The sequence below is a fragment of the Thermobia domestica genome, chromosome 10, assembly GCF_964235325.1.
Source record: "Thermobia domestica chromosome 10, izTheDome1.hap1.1, whole genome shotgun sequence".
In the NCBI taxonomy this organism is placed as follows: Eukaryota; Metazoa; Arthropoda; class Insecta; order Zygentoma; family Lepismatidae; genus Thermobia; species Thermobia domestica.
This window is the reverse complement of record NC_137463.1, coordinates 268,693,099-268,712,022: the sequence shown is the minus strand read 5'-3', so window position 1 is coordinate 268,712,022 and position 18,924 is coordinate 268,693,099. Positions and strand designations below refer to the sequence as shown.

Sequence of the window (18,924 nt, the reverse complement as noted above, 5' to 3'; positions counted from 1 at the left end):
AACTACAGGGGGCGTAAGGAAGTTCAAAACGTGGGCTAAGTGTAGCGTCAAACAGCTCGTGACAGCCAAACGAACCATCAGCGTCCCGGAATTACTTGGCCAATACAATGGTGGATGCACTACACCCATATCTCATGCCAACTATACAGCATACACTGGCACACATGAAATTCTACAGTAGACAACTCACCTGTTACTCCTTACGACTTCGTCGCGCAAGAACACGCCAATTGGACCGTAGATGATTGGAAAAGGGTGTGTTGGTCTGATAAATCACGGTTGTGCTACTCCTCTCAGAAGGCGTTTGCATGTGTGGCGCCACGTGCATGGTGCGTACTGTACAGGCAGGTGGGGGCGGCTGCATGGTTTGGAGATGCTTCTGTTTGCATAGACTAAGACCGTTGGTGTGCATGGACCACAGCGAGATAACTTGTGTACCTCAATGTGTTAGAGGATCACGTACCCCGTACAATGCAACACTTCTATCCACACGAAGAAAGCATTTTCCAGGACGACAATGAACGGTGCCACCAAACCACTTGCCTGGTGGCTTAAGGAACATTCCACGCACCTGTAGCATATGGATTGGCCCCCTAACCCACCGGATCTTAATCCCATAAAACACTTATCGGATATTATAGAACAGGCTCTTCGCACCATGACTCCTGTACCGACATCTGTGGGCTCATTGTGGGATGCTATCAGGAGTATATGGTGTCAGATCACCGTAGAAACATATCAGCAACTACCAGAATCCATGCCACTCCGTGTGCAGGCCGTCCTCTGAGCAAACGGTAAAGCAACAAAGTATTAGATAGGTCGTCGCAATTCAGTGAGCACCCAGTGTATTACGCAAGGAGACCGCGACACTACGTGCAGAACTGAATGCACTGTTTCTATGCCAAAGAGGTCGCTTTAACATTTTTAATTAAAATAATTCCAAAATGGGGTTCTTTCAGGGCACAGAAACTTTTTTGAATTGAAAAATGCAAAGAACAACTGATTCTTCCCCATCCCCATCTGTAGTTGCTGTACACAAATGAAATGAGCCATGCTAAAAAAAAAAAAAAAAAAAATGGAGGAAACATTTGATCACTTTTTCTCAAGGCCAAGTCATCTGGTATGTTTTATCAACAACGCTTCTACTTCAGCAGCTTACAAAGTAATTGTGCATTGTCCAAATTTCCATTGCTACGAATGCTGTACTTACAATTAAGAAATAAATATTTGTACTGAAATGACGAATTACTTTTATCTCTACAACAATGTACATTGTATTCAATACAAGCACATTTTAAAATACTTTGATGCTTAAAAAATAATAAAAAGGTGCTGATTTTTCTTTTTTCAATAAATTACAAATGCTTTTCATGGCAAACAAATTCACTTGTTTATATAATAATTTCCCAATACATACGTTGTCTCAAAATAGAAACATTCATACTGTACCATACATTAACACTAAATGGTTTTCTTATCTTTGCACAAAGAATAGATCATCCTCCACTGAAAACATACTTCTATCAATTATCACATTTTAAGGCGATCAGAAATATGAAAAATAACAATTACAAATTATCTTTTTTCTTTTATAATTTTACAAAAAAATTATATTAGTACAAATCTATCTTTCTTGCACTCACAAAAGTTTATTATTGATTTCGTTCAAGAAGAGACATTACAAACGACCAAGCTACCAGTCAGATCGGTTAAATGAACAACAGAATAAAAGTACAGTTACAGATAGAATACTTCACCTTGTTGTTTTTGTTGTCAATACATTCAAAATGCATCCAGCTGGATATATAAATATATTTTCAACAATAAAATTATCACACAAATGAATAATGTTCAGTGTACTCAGAAGACAATAAAATTATTAAAAAAAAAAAAAAAAAAGGTCAAGGTCCTGTAAACTGAGTACATCTCCTCACTCCTTCACAAAAATCGATTACTTTTTATCGTTAAGTATGATATTCTTTTCTTCCACTTGTATTGAAAACTATACATTTATATTTCCGAAAGTACTAACTATTATAACTTTACGTCGTATCTCCTAGAACCTAATACTAACTGATTATTGCATTGTATTTTGTATCCAAACCTGCTGCTCAATTTGCCTATTCATTTCGACGTTGCCGTGAACAATAAATTGTACAGCGTTAGCATAAATGTTTCTTCGTTTTGAAAAGCCTATATTTTCAAAAGTACTACACATTGACAGACATGAAAGACACAAGAACCACAAACTCACGAAGTTTATACACCCTCTACAAATGTTCACCAATATGTGACCCTTTGGTGACAACACACGTCCAGACGATACTCGACGTCTTTTCCGTGTGCGTGGGTTTTCTCGGGGTTCTCCCGTTTCCTCCCACTTTCTTCATTCCACCATTTCATTCATTATTCATCATCACCGTCTCCTTTAGCCTAACCGGCATAACCGTGGGACGTAAAGCTCAATTCATTTCATTTTTCGACGTCTTTTTTCTTGCCTTCCCTGCATTTTTGACAGGTACTAACCTTGTACTGTCACACAAGATCGGAAAGATAATGGACTCGTGCTGAACTTGGTGAGTTTGTGGTTCTTTTCCTATATCTTTAATGTTGTACGTGTAATACTTTTGAAAATATAGACTTTTCAAAACGAATGAATCATTTATGCTAACCCTGTATATCTAGAGAACATACTACAAAAATGAAACAACAATCTCCTGAGAGCATTGGAACTTTTCACAACCATGTCAACAAGTTAAAAAATATTACCTGTCACAGAAAATTAACAATAAATCAACAACATAAAATAAAATTATGGTTATCTTATTGAATATTTTTGTGACCTGATTGGGAAAAAAAAAGTATCGTGTTGTTCTGCCGAGTTTGAATTAATGAGCATCCAATACAAAAATTCTGTGGAACCTCAGCTGAAACCCGACTAGGCGCTTGGTCGTGCTACACTTCGATCATTCAAATGATAAGAAAAGGCAATTTCTTAATTAGTTTTCTAGCTCCCTGACAAACTGAGCACATTCTTTTTTGTGTGGAAGCCACTGAAATGATATGCCACTGGAGAAGGATACACCAACACTAAGATCAGCACATAAATCCTCTGTTACTTAGAAATCTCAGGGATGGGATCACGAATACTCTTTTATTATTGTTACCGTCGCTTTATTATAATACTTTTGTTACTCCTGAGTTAAAATTATTACCACTGCTTCGTGGCAGATTAAGTTTAATCTTTCATTTAAATAAGAAATCATCTCCATATACTTTAAACAACTCAAAAATGTTTGAACGTCGCTTCTAGTTTGCCACGTAAATTATTATGCTATTATCACTATTTTGGCATCTAATCCCTGAAAGGTCACTTTTCCGGAGTAATTCATTATTAAATATTCACGGTACAGAATCCGTCTAAACCCAACGGCATTCGTATGATTTTGCTGATACGTCAACAAAGACAAAAATAAATGTGCGTTATACTACCATATTCTTATTTCTAACTGACCAAAAAAATTGTCCAACTGTTTTGTATTGAGTCGATGCTAGGCTCTGGAGTAGTAGGTACGAATTTAATCTAAAGCTTTAGCTCCATTATTTCTTTCACGATCCACAAAAAGTTTCTCTTCATAATCTAACAAACAGAAACACTTTAGATTCCTTAGAATCTTAAGTTCAAAAGACTTAATTCTGGAATTAATTCTACTGAATAACAAAAAGAGACTTGGAATAAATATAAAAAAAAAAACAAAAATGCATAAACAACAAAGAACTCAGTAGTAATTCTGAAACGCAGAATCAACCACGAGAACACCCATTTACTAAATAACAGACGAATACCTATTGTTACAAACATGCAGTTTCCTTTTTATCGTAAAAATGTCTTCTTTCCTTTTTTGAGGGAAAAGGGGAAGAATTGTGAACATTGCTTCCCTCAGTAATCCCGCCTTCTGACGCCATTTATCTACAACCCCTAAATAATACCTATCAGATCAACTTATTACTATATACAATGATCAATCCTTGTCGCATAGCTTCAATGTTACTACACAAAATGTGATCAGTATTACGTATTAATCCCTTTCAACATTTGAACATTCAGAAAAAAAAAAAAAAAATCCTTTATTCCGTTTATATGTACTACTACACGCTTATGTATATAGGCCTTCCTCATATTTTTATCCTCACCAGTAAGCAAGAGAATTCGACAACTACTTAATATCAAATAAATGTACGTAGAACAATCCTCGTTCTTTCCAATATATATATGACTTACGTAAGAACTATCTCTTACGTTGGAAAGTAATAATAATAATAAAATTGACTAGTTAAGGAGAAACCTAGGGAGGGAGGAACAGTATTTGGTTTGGAAAACAATTCTGTATCACGTTTAGTCACTACACGCACTACGTGGTCGAAATACAAAATGCTCCTCGTATAAACCACACAAACTAAAGTCCTAGAAGTTGTACATTTCCGTGATTCTTGTCATTTAATAGACTGTACCATGAACTCAGATTCTGACTACACCGTTGCACAAATGTTGCTACCTCATTACTTTGTATAAAAGAAACTTATATAAGCTTTAGAATCTGGTTAAATATTTGACATCATACGAGTTGTAGCATCAGTTGCTCGTTATGCCTTAAGTTCAGCTTAGCATCACTTCTTGCATAATAAAAAATTCTAGAAATAATCTACAACAGATCACTATCACGAAAGATTGCTGTAAAGCCAGTTCAAGACTAATTCTTTATTGTATTCTGGCTCTTAAGTAAGTTGTGCATGCCACAAGAATAACACGCAAGAAACACTTAATATAAATGCGGACTGAGAACTATCACGAAAGCAATCTATTCATGCGTAAAGGAAAGTGATCCCATCCCTACAGAGGCATTTGCAATACACAGAGCGTTTAAAGGAAAGATGAAAAGAGTGGAAAACTGAAAACGGAGTTTCACTTTTCTTCTTAACGCTTTATAATTAGAAGTTGTCACTTCCTACAGAAAAGTAAGCTCTTGTTTTCGAGAGTGTAAGCTAAGACATGTTAGAAACTGCAAAAGACAATACAAAGGAACTAACTATCCAGCAGCTGACATTAGTATAATGGATCTTCTAAGTACTCGATGTCCTCATTATCACTTCAAAATGCTTCCAAAATATGCATTTGTTCCTTGTCAACTTGTTTTTAACACTGTAACATTATTTCCTTGTATTTTGCATGTGTTACTAACAGACAAACCAACAAAATAAAAAAAAAGTTGTGCAACAAGAACTGTAAGCTACATCGTCCGCAACACAACTGATGTTCACTTGGTACCTGAAGACTCCAGGCTCCTTCATCGCGCGTCTTTCGCTGTCAGCTTGTCAATCAGTTCTTGCAACGGAGCCAGCTCTCGCCGGTCAATTAAGTTAAATTCCTACAAAAAGAATAATAATAACAATAATAAAGCAATAAAACTTTTAATCCATTCAATTTGAAATCCCAGATTTCATTCAGATCGTATTTACCATTGATACTTTTATTATGAAATCGCCGTGGTGTTTTGTACTAGATTAACGAAACAGCGGCAGCGCCAACACACAAAATGGGATAATGTTACAAAAGATGCTTTATTTATTTATTTTCTTTCTTTCTTTTAGGCACCTTTAACTTCATCCTGCTATTACCTACGGCAATATCGATATAAAGGACTTTGACCGCCACTGCGGTATAACTCTCCGAAGAAATTCTTCCTTGTTGCACGACTGAATTCTTCCGGAAAGTCTGTTGATTGACTGCATGTTGTTTTTCAGCACAGAGGCTATATGAGACGGAGTGTGATCCCAAACACTTTCAAGACGGACAACAAAAAGAAAAAAAAATTAAAATTTAAGTTTTTCACTGGCTTAGTACTCCTAGACAAACTAGATCATCTCGTAAGTCTGTTTCTCACTGCGCAATTTGGATGCTCATTGTATAACTGACAGCGGAAAGAAAGAATATCTCAAAAAACATTGACCACTTTGTTTCATGAAAGTCTCAACGCACTAGACACCTAAGGAAGCCTATATTTTGATATCACATTTTCTTTCTCTGTGCGTACGCAATTTTTTTTTTTTTTTTTTTTTTTTATTTATTTATTTGTATAGTTCTAAGTACAGCACGTTGGTCAGTTTACACTGAAACATATAACAGTTGAAAAAAAATCAACAAGAAATATATATAAGAACAGTAATGAAAAAAAAAAATCAAAAGAAAAAATATTTACGACTTAATTTTGCACAATGCGAATTGGAAACTTCCTTTAGAAGTAAAGATATCTAAGGTGAGTAAAGTCTGTTGAATTCAATATTAATCCTGTCCATCCAATTAATCTTGAGTCCTGGACTACTGCAAATCTAGGTTTCGAAACAAAACATACACTCGTATACCGTGTTGTCTGAGTTGAATTGATTTTGAGTTTAACGTCCCGTTCAGCAGCGAGGCTATATGAGACGTGGATCTACTGATTAACGTGGAATCCGAACCACCTGAGCTCCCGCCGGGAATCGAACCCGGGTCTCCCACGCCAAAGGCGCGTACCCGTGTTGTCTGAATGGGTAGTCTGAAAATAAGTGTAGGAAATAGAAAATGAAAGTTTAATTTTCCATTTGCTATTTTATGAAGAAACAAAATATCAGCATTTTTGCGACGACAAGTGTATGATGCTATATTATATGTTCTTATGATAGTTTTAATACTGGACTTCTGTAGGTCTGGAACTCTGTGACTAACAATGGCTAAGAAGTAGAGAACAGATTTGTGAAACAAGCATAGACCGAATAGGAGAAATCAAGTCCTTGTAATAAGCAGCTAACGCCGTCAAATTTTGAAATTCTTAAATCTGTACAACATTCGCATATACTGAAAACTTCTCCTAATGGACACCTCTAAATAACGACCACGTTTTAATTCCCCGGCACAATATTATTCGATACAATTCAAAAGTTATTTCTGAATAGCAGACATTCTCAACAACGGACGCGGACACTGAAAACTATTCCCCAGTGTCTATGTAGAACTTCCAAATAAGGTACAGCCAAGAATAAAACTCTATTTTCTGGAATTTCAAATAATAACCGGCAGGATTTCTAACATTACTGCGCACTGTTGAGTAAGGTACTGTATTTCTTTTGTATTTCATTGTTTTTCTTTAAAGTGCGTATTGTTTAGTAGGAATTTTCAGCATTGGTTGAACAATGGAATGACTTCCCTTGTATTTTATCTTCGTCTGGCTACAAGTGATCCATTTGCAAGACACAGGCATCGAGTAAAATACAGTATAAACGAATGGAAAAAGCGTTGTTTGTGCCTTCTGAAATCAGTGTTAAGTGTATATGCCAAGATGTCACAGAAATTCAAACCACTGAGCGAGCCCAAATCTTTGAATAGATTGCAGTATAATTTTTCGTGTGTTGCATCCTAAGCTCTTTCCGAATACCGGACAGTTTTACGTTCCTCGTTACTGTCCACTATATAGAAGTTTTACTGTATATAGTAATAGTACCAATTTGTTCACTGAAAGTAAGCTTGTCATCAAATATAACACAAGATCATTATGTACCTATTCATTTTGAACAATTATTATATTGCCTTGAAAACTAGAAAAATGATGGATCTAGAGAACATTCTTTCAAAAATTAAGTAAAAGTATATAAATCTTAATTTTATAATTGCATGTACGAGTTGCAAGTATATTACTTTCAATGATCAATGAAATTGAATGACAAACTGACCCACCTGAACGAAAAATATGAAATGTTTGAATGAAGTGTTTAGATGGGCTTCTTCTCCCAACTGAACCACCTCTGAAAAGTGCTGATGGTAAGTGTGAGCATAAACTCTGAATAATCGCTTCAGAATTGTTTTCGCTATGGAGAGGAAGTTCTTAGGAAACGGTACACCTGAAACAAATAACATGTTAAATCATTCTCTCGTAAAATAAGATCATTGTAACATTTATAAAGCATTTTAATTAAACTGTTCCAATAATACTAATAGGAACGAACGAGCCTCCTTTCTTATAGTTTCAAACCAGCCAGTCACAAAATTTCAATGTTTGTTAATACAGTAAAACCTGTCTTTAGCGGAATCGAATGGGACCCGCAAAAGTTCCGTTAAAGAGAGGCTTTCGGTTAACGAAGATACATCTAAGCAAAAAAGCATGCATATAATGGACGTACTGAGATAAAATAAGATGCTGTACGTACCTTAATCAATTTATAGTATTTATTTCTGTTATGAATTAATACACGTAAAACTTACAATGAACAGAAAAATACTGTATACATGATAATTTAATTTTTCTAATAGTCAAGGAGAGTTTCCTATACACGCCGCTGCTTGTCTGTTTAACTTTCCACAGAGACTTTAGCCTGAGAAACCATACTAAACATATCAGTATCATTTCGACGCAAGGCAAATGTTGCAGTACCTTTAAACTTTTGACAGAATCTGGATAAGTGTTTAGTCTACACTCCCCTTCCAACTCAATGCCTTATTCCGCTTCTGTCTCCATCTCCTCTTTTTCTTTAAGACTTTCCATATAATTCTCAATTAAAACACGTATATCCATCGTGTCTGCTTCGGTTTGCATACCACTGTGTTTTGCTAAAAATATATCTAGCCTCTCATACGATGTCTAAAATCAAAATGCTGCACTCCGAAACTTGAAATTTTCCGTTAAGGGCCTTATCTTGATTGCCATTGTTCACGTAACACAGTTTCCGTATAATGAAGGGAATTTAACATGATTTTCGCCAGTAAATTCAACGGAACCATGAAATATTTCCGTTTAATAAAGAGTCGGTTGAAGACAGGTTTTACTGTACAGTAAGCATAACAGTGTGAGAAGAGTTATTGATATACCCAGAGAGGGTTGTTGAAATCATTTAATATAACATTTTTCTGGGATACAAGATTGTACTTAATCTTTTAGTGAAATTACAATACGAGAACAAGAAACACCAACAAGGATACAAATGATAAACTGAACTTTTGGGAAGATACTAAATGTATGAGTTAATAACAGATGATTCAACAAATGTTTCTTTGAGCTCATGCTTGTTGTTTTGAAGTTTAACATACTTTTTAGCACTCAGGCTATACGAGTAACTGGTTCATATTAGCTTTGCTATCTAAAGCCTCTTATACAGGTCATACTCAAGGTTGTAAATAAGCGCGCTCATTTGAGCTAGCTCGTTTTTCGTGAGGTTATCATGTTTTGAAAATGTGAGCTTTGAGTTGAGTTTAACTCGAAATATAGGTGAGTTTGAGAGAAAACGACGCTCAATTCCGATTATTATTATTTCCACAAAATATTGTAATCGGCCATATGTAAGTTCATTCTTTTTTTTCAATTAAAGAGCTATATAAGATATATTGTGCTTAAAAATCAATTCCGCAAAGTCCATGCTCAGGAAGGTATACTTACTTACTTAAACAGTACCTCCCGTTGCATACGTTAGTTCCAGTGGTTCAAAACCAGTATGTCGCACAGTCGAACGGAGTATCTCGCGAAATTTTAGTGTATAAAAACCATGAAGCATTTAATAATTAGTTAAAATTAATAACTATTCCATCACGCCTTGTTTCCATTTTGTACTGTACAATAACACACTGAGCAAGGCTATGTGATAATATGTTAAAAAAAATGTGATAATATGATATAGCTTTGCTCAGTGTGTTATTGTGTATTAGTTTAAAATTAATTTTGAGACAGGTTGTACCAGTTAACGCATCCAGTGGCAGACAATGCTCAATATTACATAGACTCACTACTTTATAGTCTTACACTTTTATAATTTATATTAATAATAAAAATCGACCAAGTGTATCATAAAGTCATGGATGGTCAGTGAAGTGTGCCATCTCTCAAAAATGGTTGCGAACCACTGCATTAATTGATAATGTTAAGTAACTTGCAGTACATATGGTACGAACTGCTTTTAACGCTTGAATATTGATGATTTGTTAACACATTTGTATTTAATTCCTCTTATTGATAGAAGTATTGGAACTTCCAATGAAAGCTGTGGCATTATTTAAAACTAAGATTGTACTATAAGGATTCTCATAATTACTTTGAAGAGGTTATAATTTTTCTCTAACCCATCTATAAGCGTCTCATGGTGGTGATAATTAGGAAGGGGTAGAACTAATCTGACAATGAAACAGTTTTTTTTTTTTTTTTTTTTTAAATTAAACAAATGCTTTTCCTTTCTTTCTTATGAAGCAGTTCATAATACTTTTTCGAGATAATTTTCTAAACGTGAGTAGTATAGTCATTTAACAGAAATAAACCATGAGAAACATATTGAAATCATGTTTTTGAAAAATGAGTTCAGATTGGTACGGATAATGAGATTTTAAAGATTTTCAGAAGTAATAATTCTTTTGGAAACTTTTCTGCATCGAAAAATAATATACGATACCACAAACGAATAAATAAAGAACGAGTAATGTTCCAGAAAATTTGTTTACAATTGTTAGAAAAAGGTTTCATTGCTGCTTTTTTTTTTTAAAAAAAAAAAACATTTTTCTTTGTAACGTTTTCTCCACTTGATAACCCTAATAGGTTAGTTCAGCGATATTTTGAGATTAGATGGGTGTTTAATGTTAATAACAGAATTATTTAAAACCCATAAAATGTATTACACTTAGACTCTCGCTTATCTGGCCCTAAATAGTCCCGCCTCACCTCTACTCTGCTGCATGACATCGCAATAATCTGTCAACGATTATATTTGTTTATACTGTAACTGTGGATAAACACATACAGTACTATTGTGACATCCTTTAACTGTTGCTTGTAAAGCGGTTGCATGACAAAGCATCCGCTGTCGAGCATCTTTATTGCGGAAGACATTTTTCATACTCTACGTACAAACTCAAGGCCTAAGTTTTTCTAATTTTTTTATGATAATATATGTATTTTTAGTTTTAATAAAGTATAGTGTTGTATGTGTTAAACTAAATGTCAGACTCTCCCAATTATCTTCACTCCTGTTGGTAAGGAAAGGTAAGATTAGAGAGTCTAGTATATACTATTCTTTTGGAACTTTATTTACAATACGAACTAAAGTTCTTGAACATTTGTTCGTGATATTACGCTAATACCGAAATCATAGAGTAACTTTAGTTAACTCATTGCAGAGGGTGCCGAAAAAGTAACGTAGAAACAAAGATTCTGCAAAGTAGACAGTTAATATTGGAAGGTGTCTGCGAGAAAATTTTGAAAGTGAATAATAAAGTTGAGAGGACTGTTACGCAATGGAAGGGCCCCGAATGTGCAGCGGCGGGCACTATTCAAAGTCACAGAGACAATACTTTAAACAAATGCATATTTAGTGTCGGCATACACATCATGTGTGGGGTGCTTCCTTTATTGAATCATATATGGTAGTTAGGTTTATATAATCTATTTTATTTCTACTTTGCTGCTATTCGTCGCTTATGTAAGTTAGTTTCTTAAACATTCTTTCTTACTTATTATGCTTTCTTTGTAAAGTAATATACCAGTATATTACCGTAAAATATCCATTTGTATGCTGAATCGTTCTCAATATGCAGCACTATAAATATTTTTAGTTATTAAATCATCAGACAGTTTTATTTGTAAGTTTCCTTATGTTGAGCGTCATATTGAGCTAGCTCAAATAAAAATTTAGCGTGAGTTGAGCGCGCCCCTTTTAAAAACCGTGAGTTGGAGCTTGAGTTAATCACTTTTTACCTTGTGAGTTTAAGCTGAACTAAGCTCGTTTCAAAAATGAGCGTTTACAACCCGATTCATAGTTTTCCATCGAATGTTGTATCAAACTTAACTTTGTTAGTCATTTGGCCAAATAAGTTGGCTAAAACTGCTAAACGTACTATAAACGATCAAATACAAATTTTTGATTTTGTTGCTTATTTGTTTACATTTCTTCATTCAAATGTTACATTTGCTGGTAGGCGGAGTGTGAAACATGGTACTCGCTTGAGGCAGTTATTTAAAAGTAATCTGTTTAAATCGTACATCTCTGGCCTTGTCAGCCTAACTTCAGCCACAATTTTTTCCAAGGCTTCTTTATGTTTGTATTTATTATGATATTCTTTTAAGCTTATAGTTACACAAAACAGGATTGCTACTTGTAAGCATCAATAAGAATTTCAATTGCTTCCCGTGTACACGTTTAGCGCCACCGCACAGTGATTTTTGTTTGTTTTATTGGGTGCCATGTTGGATAAAACATGTTTTACTTTAGAACAGTTGTATCAAATGTTATAACCAACCCAAAAGTTGCTTACAACTTGGTATCGTACACGTTCAAATTCCATTTTACTTAAACATTTGATACAATATTTGATGATGTATAACCAGCTTTAAAAACTTAACCTAGAAAAACAAAGCAACGTTTATTTTAAAATAAAAATGTTGCTTAGTTCAGTGACTTGTTTTTCTGGTTGAGGCTATATGAGACATGGACTTACAGTTTAAAGTCAGATCCGAAACACATGAGCTCGCACCAGGAATTTAAATGAAATTTTTGATTTTACGTCCCACGATTATGCCGATTAGGCTAAAGGAGACGCTGATGATGAGAGATGAATGAAATGGTGGGATGAAGAAAGTGGGAGGAAATGGGAGAACCCCGAGAAAACCAACGCACACGGTGTTTGCCCACCACAAAGTTCATTTGGCAGGAGCAGGGTTTGAACCCGAGACCCCAAACACCAGTGGTGAACACTAGGAATTTAATCTGGTCTACAGTGCCAAAACTGCGTACGCTGACCTTATATTCAGGAGGAAATTCATCGAATGTTTCGTTCAAATGTGTATACTGTACAAGACTGAAACATCCTATTGCCAAGTAATGACCGTGTAGCAGTGTTGGCAAAAACCATGTTTTTTATTGAAAAAAAAAGGAAAAAAGAAAAACGTTTTTTTTTTGTTTTGTTTAAACCAGTTTTTTTTTTATTTAAATAATTTGCTCTATGTATTTATATCACATATGGACAGAAATAACTGTGTTTCGCCTTGGTGTTATTATGCAACAACCGGGTTATGCTGAAAGGCAGAGCTCCTCTGTGGCTAAGCGGTTAGCGTACGCGCCTTTGGCGCGGGAGACCCGGGTTCGATTCCCGGCGGGAGCTCATGTGGTTCGGATTCCACGTTAATCAGTAGGTCCACGTCTCATATAGCCTCGCTGCTGAAAAGGGACGTTAAACGCAAAATCAACTCAACTCATTATGCTGAAAGGCGTCACATAAGCTTAAAGCGGAATCCAAACCGTTTCTCGACTTATATCCGAAAGAAATTGTCCTCTATTTGCACTCGAAACTGGGACTAATTGGCCACAAATGCGATACGTTTACCGACTCACTCATGAAGGACTCCTCATAAAAATACATTGTACTTATCTTTACATACTTGTTAATATAGTTGTCTAATTGTCAAGAGTCATTACAAAAGGACAAAAAGATAAACAATTGCACAAGTGAAACCATTATACAGAATTACATATGGACAATTTCAAAATACTGCAGAGTACAGAAGAACTAATTCAGTCCAAGTTAGTTCACTATGACTTTTATTAGTCCAAGTTTAAGAAATAACACGACTTAATTTGCATATCGGTAAGAAAAGTGAATAAAGATACGAATTATTTGACTCCACTTTGGCTCCGACTCATTTATACATAAATAGATACCAAAGATACTTCTAATTTCAATAAATACCTCTCGTCGAGTTTGTATGACCCCCACCCTCCAAAAAGTACGGCATTTCAATGTATTTTATCAATAGTAAATTAAACATTATTAAAACGAAACAATATCTAGAATTTTTCTTTGATTGCAGTTCCATAACAGTAAGAACTATAAAAAAATCACAATAGGAACAGGTCTGAATATAATACGAATATTATACGGGAGTAAAACGTGATAACCCACAAATGTGTGTTCATCAAGATTTTACGAACAGTTTTCGTTTTTGGTTTAAACCGGCCAACCCTGCCATGTAGTGAAAGAAAGAAACATATTTGGGCCTGTTATTAATAAAAGAATACTGCTAATGTTAATGCACTGGCTTTAATTTACTAAGTTACGTGACATGTCTTATATATTTTAAGCGTTAACTTTTTAACTTCATGACTGATTATTGTACCTAAACTTCACTCCGAATAGACCACTAGTAACAAAGGTAAGATCACTGTTTGGTCACACATTCTCCTGACTTAGTATAGAATGACATAATAGAATACGTGATTGTTCCTTACCTATTTTCGAGGGGAAAAGCGTTTCGTCATCTAGTTGATCTTGCACCCAAGTCATTAGATAATCTATGTACTTAGGTGCTGAACATTTAATCGGCTTCTTCACCGTGTGTCCATCCGCCCAATGGTATTCATATTTTGGTCCTGCTGACATTATTGAGCAGCTCTCCTCAGTGCAAAATTCTGTTATAGTGCCATACAACATGTTGATTTGGTTGAAGAAGTCAACAGCTAATAAAGAGAAAGTAATTTATTACTTCAGCAAATTTATGGACTAAATCCATCTCTATTATTTAATGCTAGCAGTTGAAAATCATCATCATTCCTCAGTTAATGTCGTTCTGAAAGCAAAAACTGCCATTTATTGATCGGTATTAATGCTTTAAGTTTAAAGTATGTGGTTACAACAAAGAAATCTCGAAGCAGGAACAACAAATCAATTATTTATTAGAAAATGGTGAAAATACAACCACCATGTCTAAATCAGGTAGAGAAAACTTTTTGAGTTTTGCTATTATTTGCCGCAAACTGTATGCTTCTATCATTCTTAGTTTTCTTCTTATTAATGTTTGTTATAGAGAGAGACTTTATATCCACCCTGTATTACTGATGGTTTAATCTCGTAACTTGAAATGCTTTATTATTATTATTATTATTATTATTATTATTATTATTATTATTATTATTATTATTATTATTATTATAATAGCAGATTCACGATAGTTACATACAAAAGCTTTAAGTCCGACTGTTTTCCAAATTTTATAGTGTTCTCCTTAAAATATCTAAAGAGAACAAACTAATGAAGAAAACAGTCTGCACAGTCTGTCTTTTGACACATCATGAAGGAAACGCACGTTTATCCCAACCAAGCAAGGTTGCTTTAGAGGTGGGTCCTTGCCAAAGTAACCTTTGTAAGCACATTCATTACCTGTGTCATTGTTTGCCCGTACACACACACGCGCGCGCCACTAACCCTTCCTCATTTGTTTAAATACATCCACTCACATCAACCATTACTTCACAACTGAAATGCAACGTATGACCTTCAACGCACGAATACAGACAGTACTGTCTAGGAGCATGAAAGCAGTTACCAATACCAAAACCAAAATTACATTAACCTCTGTGATACTCAATTTACAAGTACGGGGACTTCTCGAATATCCTGCATTATTGCTTAAATGCAGAATATTGTCTATTCTTGGAATTTTCTTCAAATTCAAGACTTCATTAGAGTAACTATATCGAATGTTGTTTCAATGAAAGCTTCTGTCATTTTCAAGAAATTTAAAAATTAGAGAAACTATCTTCTGTCAAGGTGAAGCTCCAGCATCACAAGAAATTTTAATGATTTATTGCTAATAACGACTTGCATAATTGGACAAATACTGAAATGTGAAAATGTACCAAATATACCTAATTCACATGCTCTTGCAAGCTTAGATATCAGTCGGAAAAAAAAAGAGCGTTTGGAAAAGATGCTCTCTAGTATGTTTCTAAGTTATTTGAAAACTATGTGTAACTTAATTTCAATTTTGTATACCATTGGAAGTTTATCTTTAAGAGCTATAGTTTGCCAGTTATCTTTTTTTTTAATTATAAGTGCCAATTTTCCATGTTTTTAGTATTTAAATATCTAATAGTATATGATAAATAAAGAAGCAACTTATTTTCCTACGCCACATCCTCTGTAAGTCCGAATTTTAATTTAGCTGTTTTCTTCTTCTTCTTGAATGAGAGATCATTATACGACGTATCTACGTTTCTAAATTGAAAAAATACATGTAAGAAACTGACAAAAGCCGACAAATAACAAATAGTGATATCACATCAAGTTAATCAGAGGAAAATTTCTGGGAACAACTTCTTTCGCTCTGTACTCTATGTGCATCATGAATTCTAGGTTTCAATTTTAAAGGAAAGGACGGATTTAAACTTTAGACATGAATTCAGTTCCATTTAGAAGTTTGTGATACTCGTAAGAATTCTGAATCAATGTGAATGTAATATACCAATTAAACACAGGATATTCAGACGGTAAAGTTCCCACACTAGCTCTCCCTTACACCTCTGACCAAATTCAATAATTTATTTCTTGTACTCTACATTAACCAATCACTGATGACTTACTGTTGACTGCAACCCATTCGTTGAGGTCTTCTCCTTCCGGTAGCATCACAGCCAATCTCAAGTTGCCAGAGCCAAGGGTAGCTGCAGCATGCTTCATTAGATCATACTGATGAGTTCCTTCAGGAATATTTTTCTTTGGTTTGAAGGTTTTTGAAGATCGATTCCCACTGCAAAAGCAACACAAAATACCCTTTAATTTGCTTCAACAGTTATAAAACATCGGAAAAAAGAAAAATGTAACGTATTTTACTAAACTACGTACTGTATTGTACTGTACTATTGTTTGTGTCCAGTATTTTAAACAGTTCTGGATGATTTCGACTACCTCTCATGAGCTTCTCTATTACAGATTAGTGACGAGTATTCAAGAAAAATGTTCTACCTACTGACAATATTATAAACAATAAAAGACGCACATCCAAGCTGATTAGACTGGGCACATTCAAGTTGAATAGATCAAATTGCTAATATATTTATACAAATTCCTGCAGTGCGTTACACACTTCACAGGTTATAATCGTAAAGCATCCACTATGTTCAAGGGAACTTACTTACTGCATCTAAGGAAATAAAATCTTTCAGCTTTACGTCCTACGTTTATGCTGGCTAGGCTAAAGGAGACGACGATTATTGACAACAAATGAATTAAATGGTGGAATGAAGAAAGTGGGAGGAAACGGGAGAACCCCGATAAAAACCACATACATGGTGTTTGTTCACCACAAGGCTCCCTTGGTGCGAGCTAGGATCGAACCAAAGACCCCATGCACCAGAGGTGAACGCCACTGAGCCACCGCGGCACCTACTGGATCTACTGATAACTACAAAGAAACAAGGATAGTACATCTGTAAAAGGCATCTCTGATATCATTAAAAAACTAAAAGATGTCAACACAAACACCGAATTTAATATGCGGGAAGTATTTTCACATACAGATGGTGATCAGAAAAATGGAAACACCTGAACGAAATTGCAACTTACCAGATTAATATGGTGTCGGGTAACCTTTCGCCTTCAGAACAGCCTTGATACGACGTGGGATGGAGGCATAGAGGTCGTGAATGGTAGCAAGTGGTATTTTACACCATTCCTCGTGCAGGGCATCGGCCAGTTCTGTGAGAGAGGATGGAGGTGGAAATCATCGTCGGAGTCGTGTTTCCAAGACGGACCACAGATGTTCAATTATGTTGAAATCTGGGGACTGGGCAGGCCAGGGGAGGTGTTGAACTTCATCCCGATGTTCCTCAAATCACGCTGTAACAACGCCAGCTGTGTGAATGGGTGCATTATCATCCTGGAAGATGGCGTCATTGTCCGGGAACAACATCCGGACCATAGGATGCAAGTGGTCTCCTAAAATTGCGACCTAACTGTTGGCAGTGATTCGTTCGCTAAGTGTGTAATGAAAGCCGTGATATTGCGGCCCACAGCATCACGGAGCCGCCGCCATGTTTCACAGTTGGGCGGAGACACTGCAGATCATAAGCTTCTTTGGGCGTTCTCCACACATAAACACGACCCGTGGTTGGGAATATGGTGAAGGATGACTCATCCGACAATATCACACGTTTCCAGTCCTCAACGGTCCAAGTTGCATGGTCGGGGCACCATTTGCGGCGTGCGAAAGCGTTATAGTTCCTGATGAGCGGTTTGGCCCGTGCAACACGACACCGTAAGTTCATGTCATGTAATTCGCGGCGGACTGTGATTGTCGAAATAGGGTGGGGGAGATGCTGATTGAGAGGCTCCGTCACTTGCTCCGCAGTGGCACGACGGTTTTGCGTAACAATGCGCTTTAATACAGGCGTGACCTGTCACTCATGATTTTCTTCCGCCCACTGTTCCGCTTTCCCGATGTGGTTTTCCCGTGTGTTGTGTAGGCCGTCATCACCTTCGACACTGTCCCACGCGACACACCTAACACAGTAGCCACTGCCGTCACACTCACTCCACATAACCGCGCACCAACAATTTGCCCTCTTTGAAAATCTGAGAGGTCTCCCATTTTACACTACCTCCGTCTGCTGCAGCCACTGGACACTGCTGTTCCACTGCGCTTGACGTAGTATGGGGACCGACCTAACACACCACCACCAGCGGTCCGGCGCTGCGGGCGCCACGACACCACTGCCAACCCATACATCTGACGTGTTGCCAACTACAGGTGTTTCTATTTTTCTGATCACCATCTGTACATGAGGTAAAAGTTCCGATTTAAGAATTAAAAATAATGTCTGTCCTACAAGGTTGGCTGGTTTAAACCAAGGAGATTTAAACCATGGTCTGCAGTGTTTTGGGTTTGATTGCGTCAACTCGTGATTTAAAAAAAAAAAAAAAAAAAAAAACTGGTTTAAAAAAAAAAAGAACGAAAAATGTTTTAAATCGTGTGAACTTCATGGTGACGTTTCCACACATCAAACCATCCGCATTACATTTATCTACTTTTCACCTTTTAATCAAGGGGTCCCGTGTTTAATTCTCGGTCGAACCACAACCCATCTTTCAAG

General features: G+C 36.0%; 1 protein-coding gene across 1 annotated transcript in view; it reads right to left on the bottom strand.

Moving 5' to 3' along the window:
- Positions 1–1,365: 1,365 nt before the first annotated feature.
- The window catches only part of mats (MOB kinase activator-like 1), a 29,276-nt gene continuing 11,717 nt past the window's right edge, over positions 1,366–18,924 (bottom strand). The window contains exons 2-5 of the mRNA XM_081729569.1: positions 16,417–16,583; positions 14,287–14,514; positions 7,769–7,932; positions 1,366–5,426 (exon numbers count right to left, since the gene is read on the bottom strand). Coding sequence (XP_081585695.1) covers positions 5,346–5,426; positions 7,769–7,932; positions 14,287–14,514; positions 16,417–16,583 — 640 coding nt within the window. The 3' untranslated portion in view covers positions 1,366–5,345. The remainder of the gene's footprint in view (positions 5,427–7,768; positions 7,933–14,286; positions 14,515–16,416; positions 16,584–18,924) is intronic.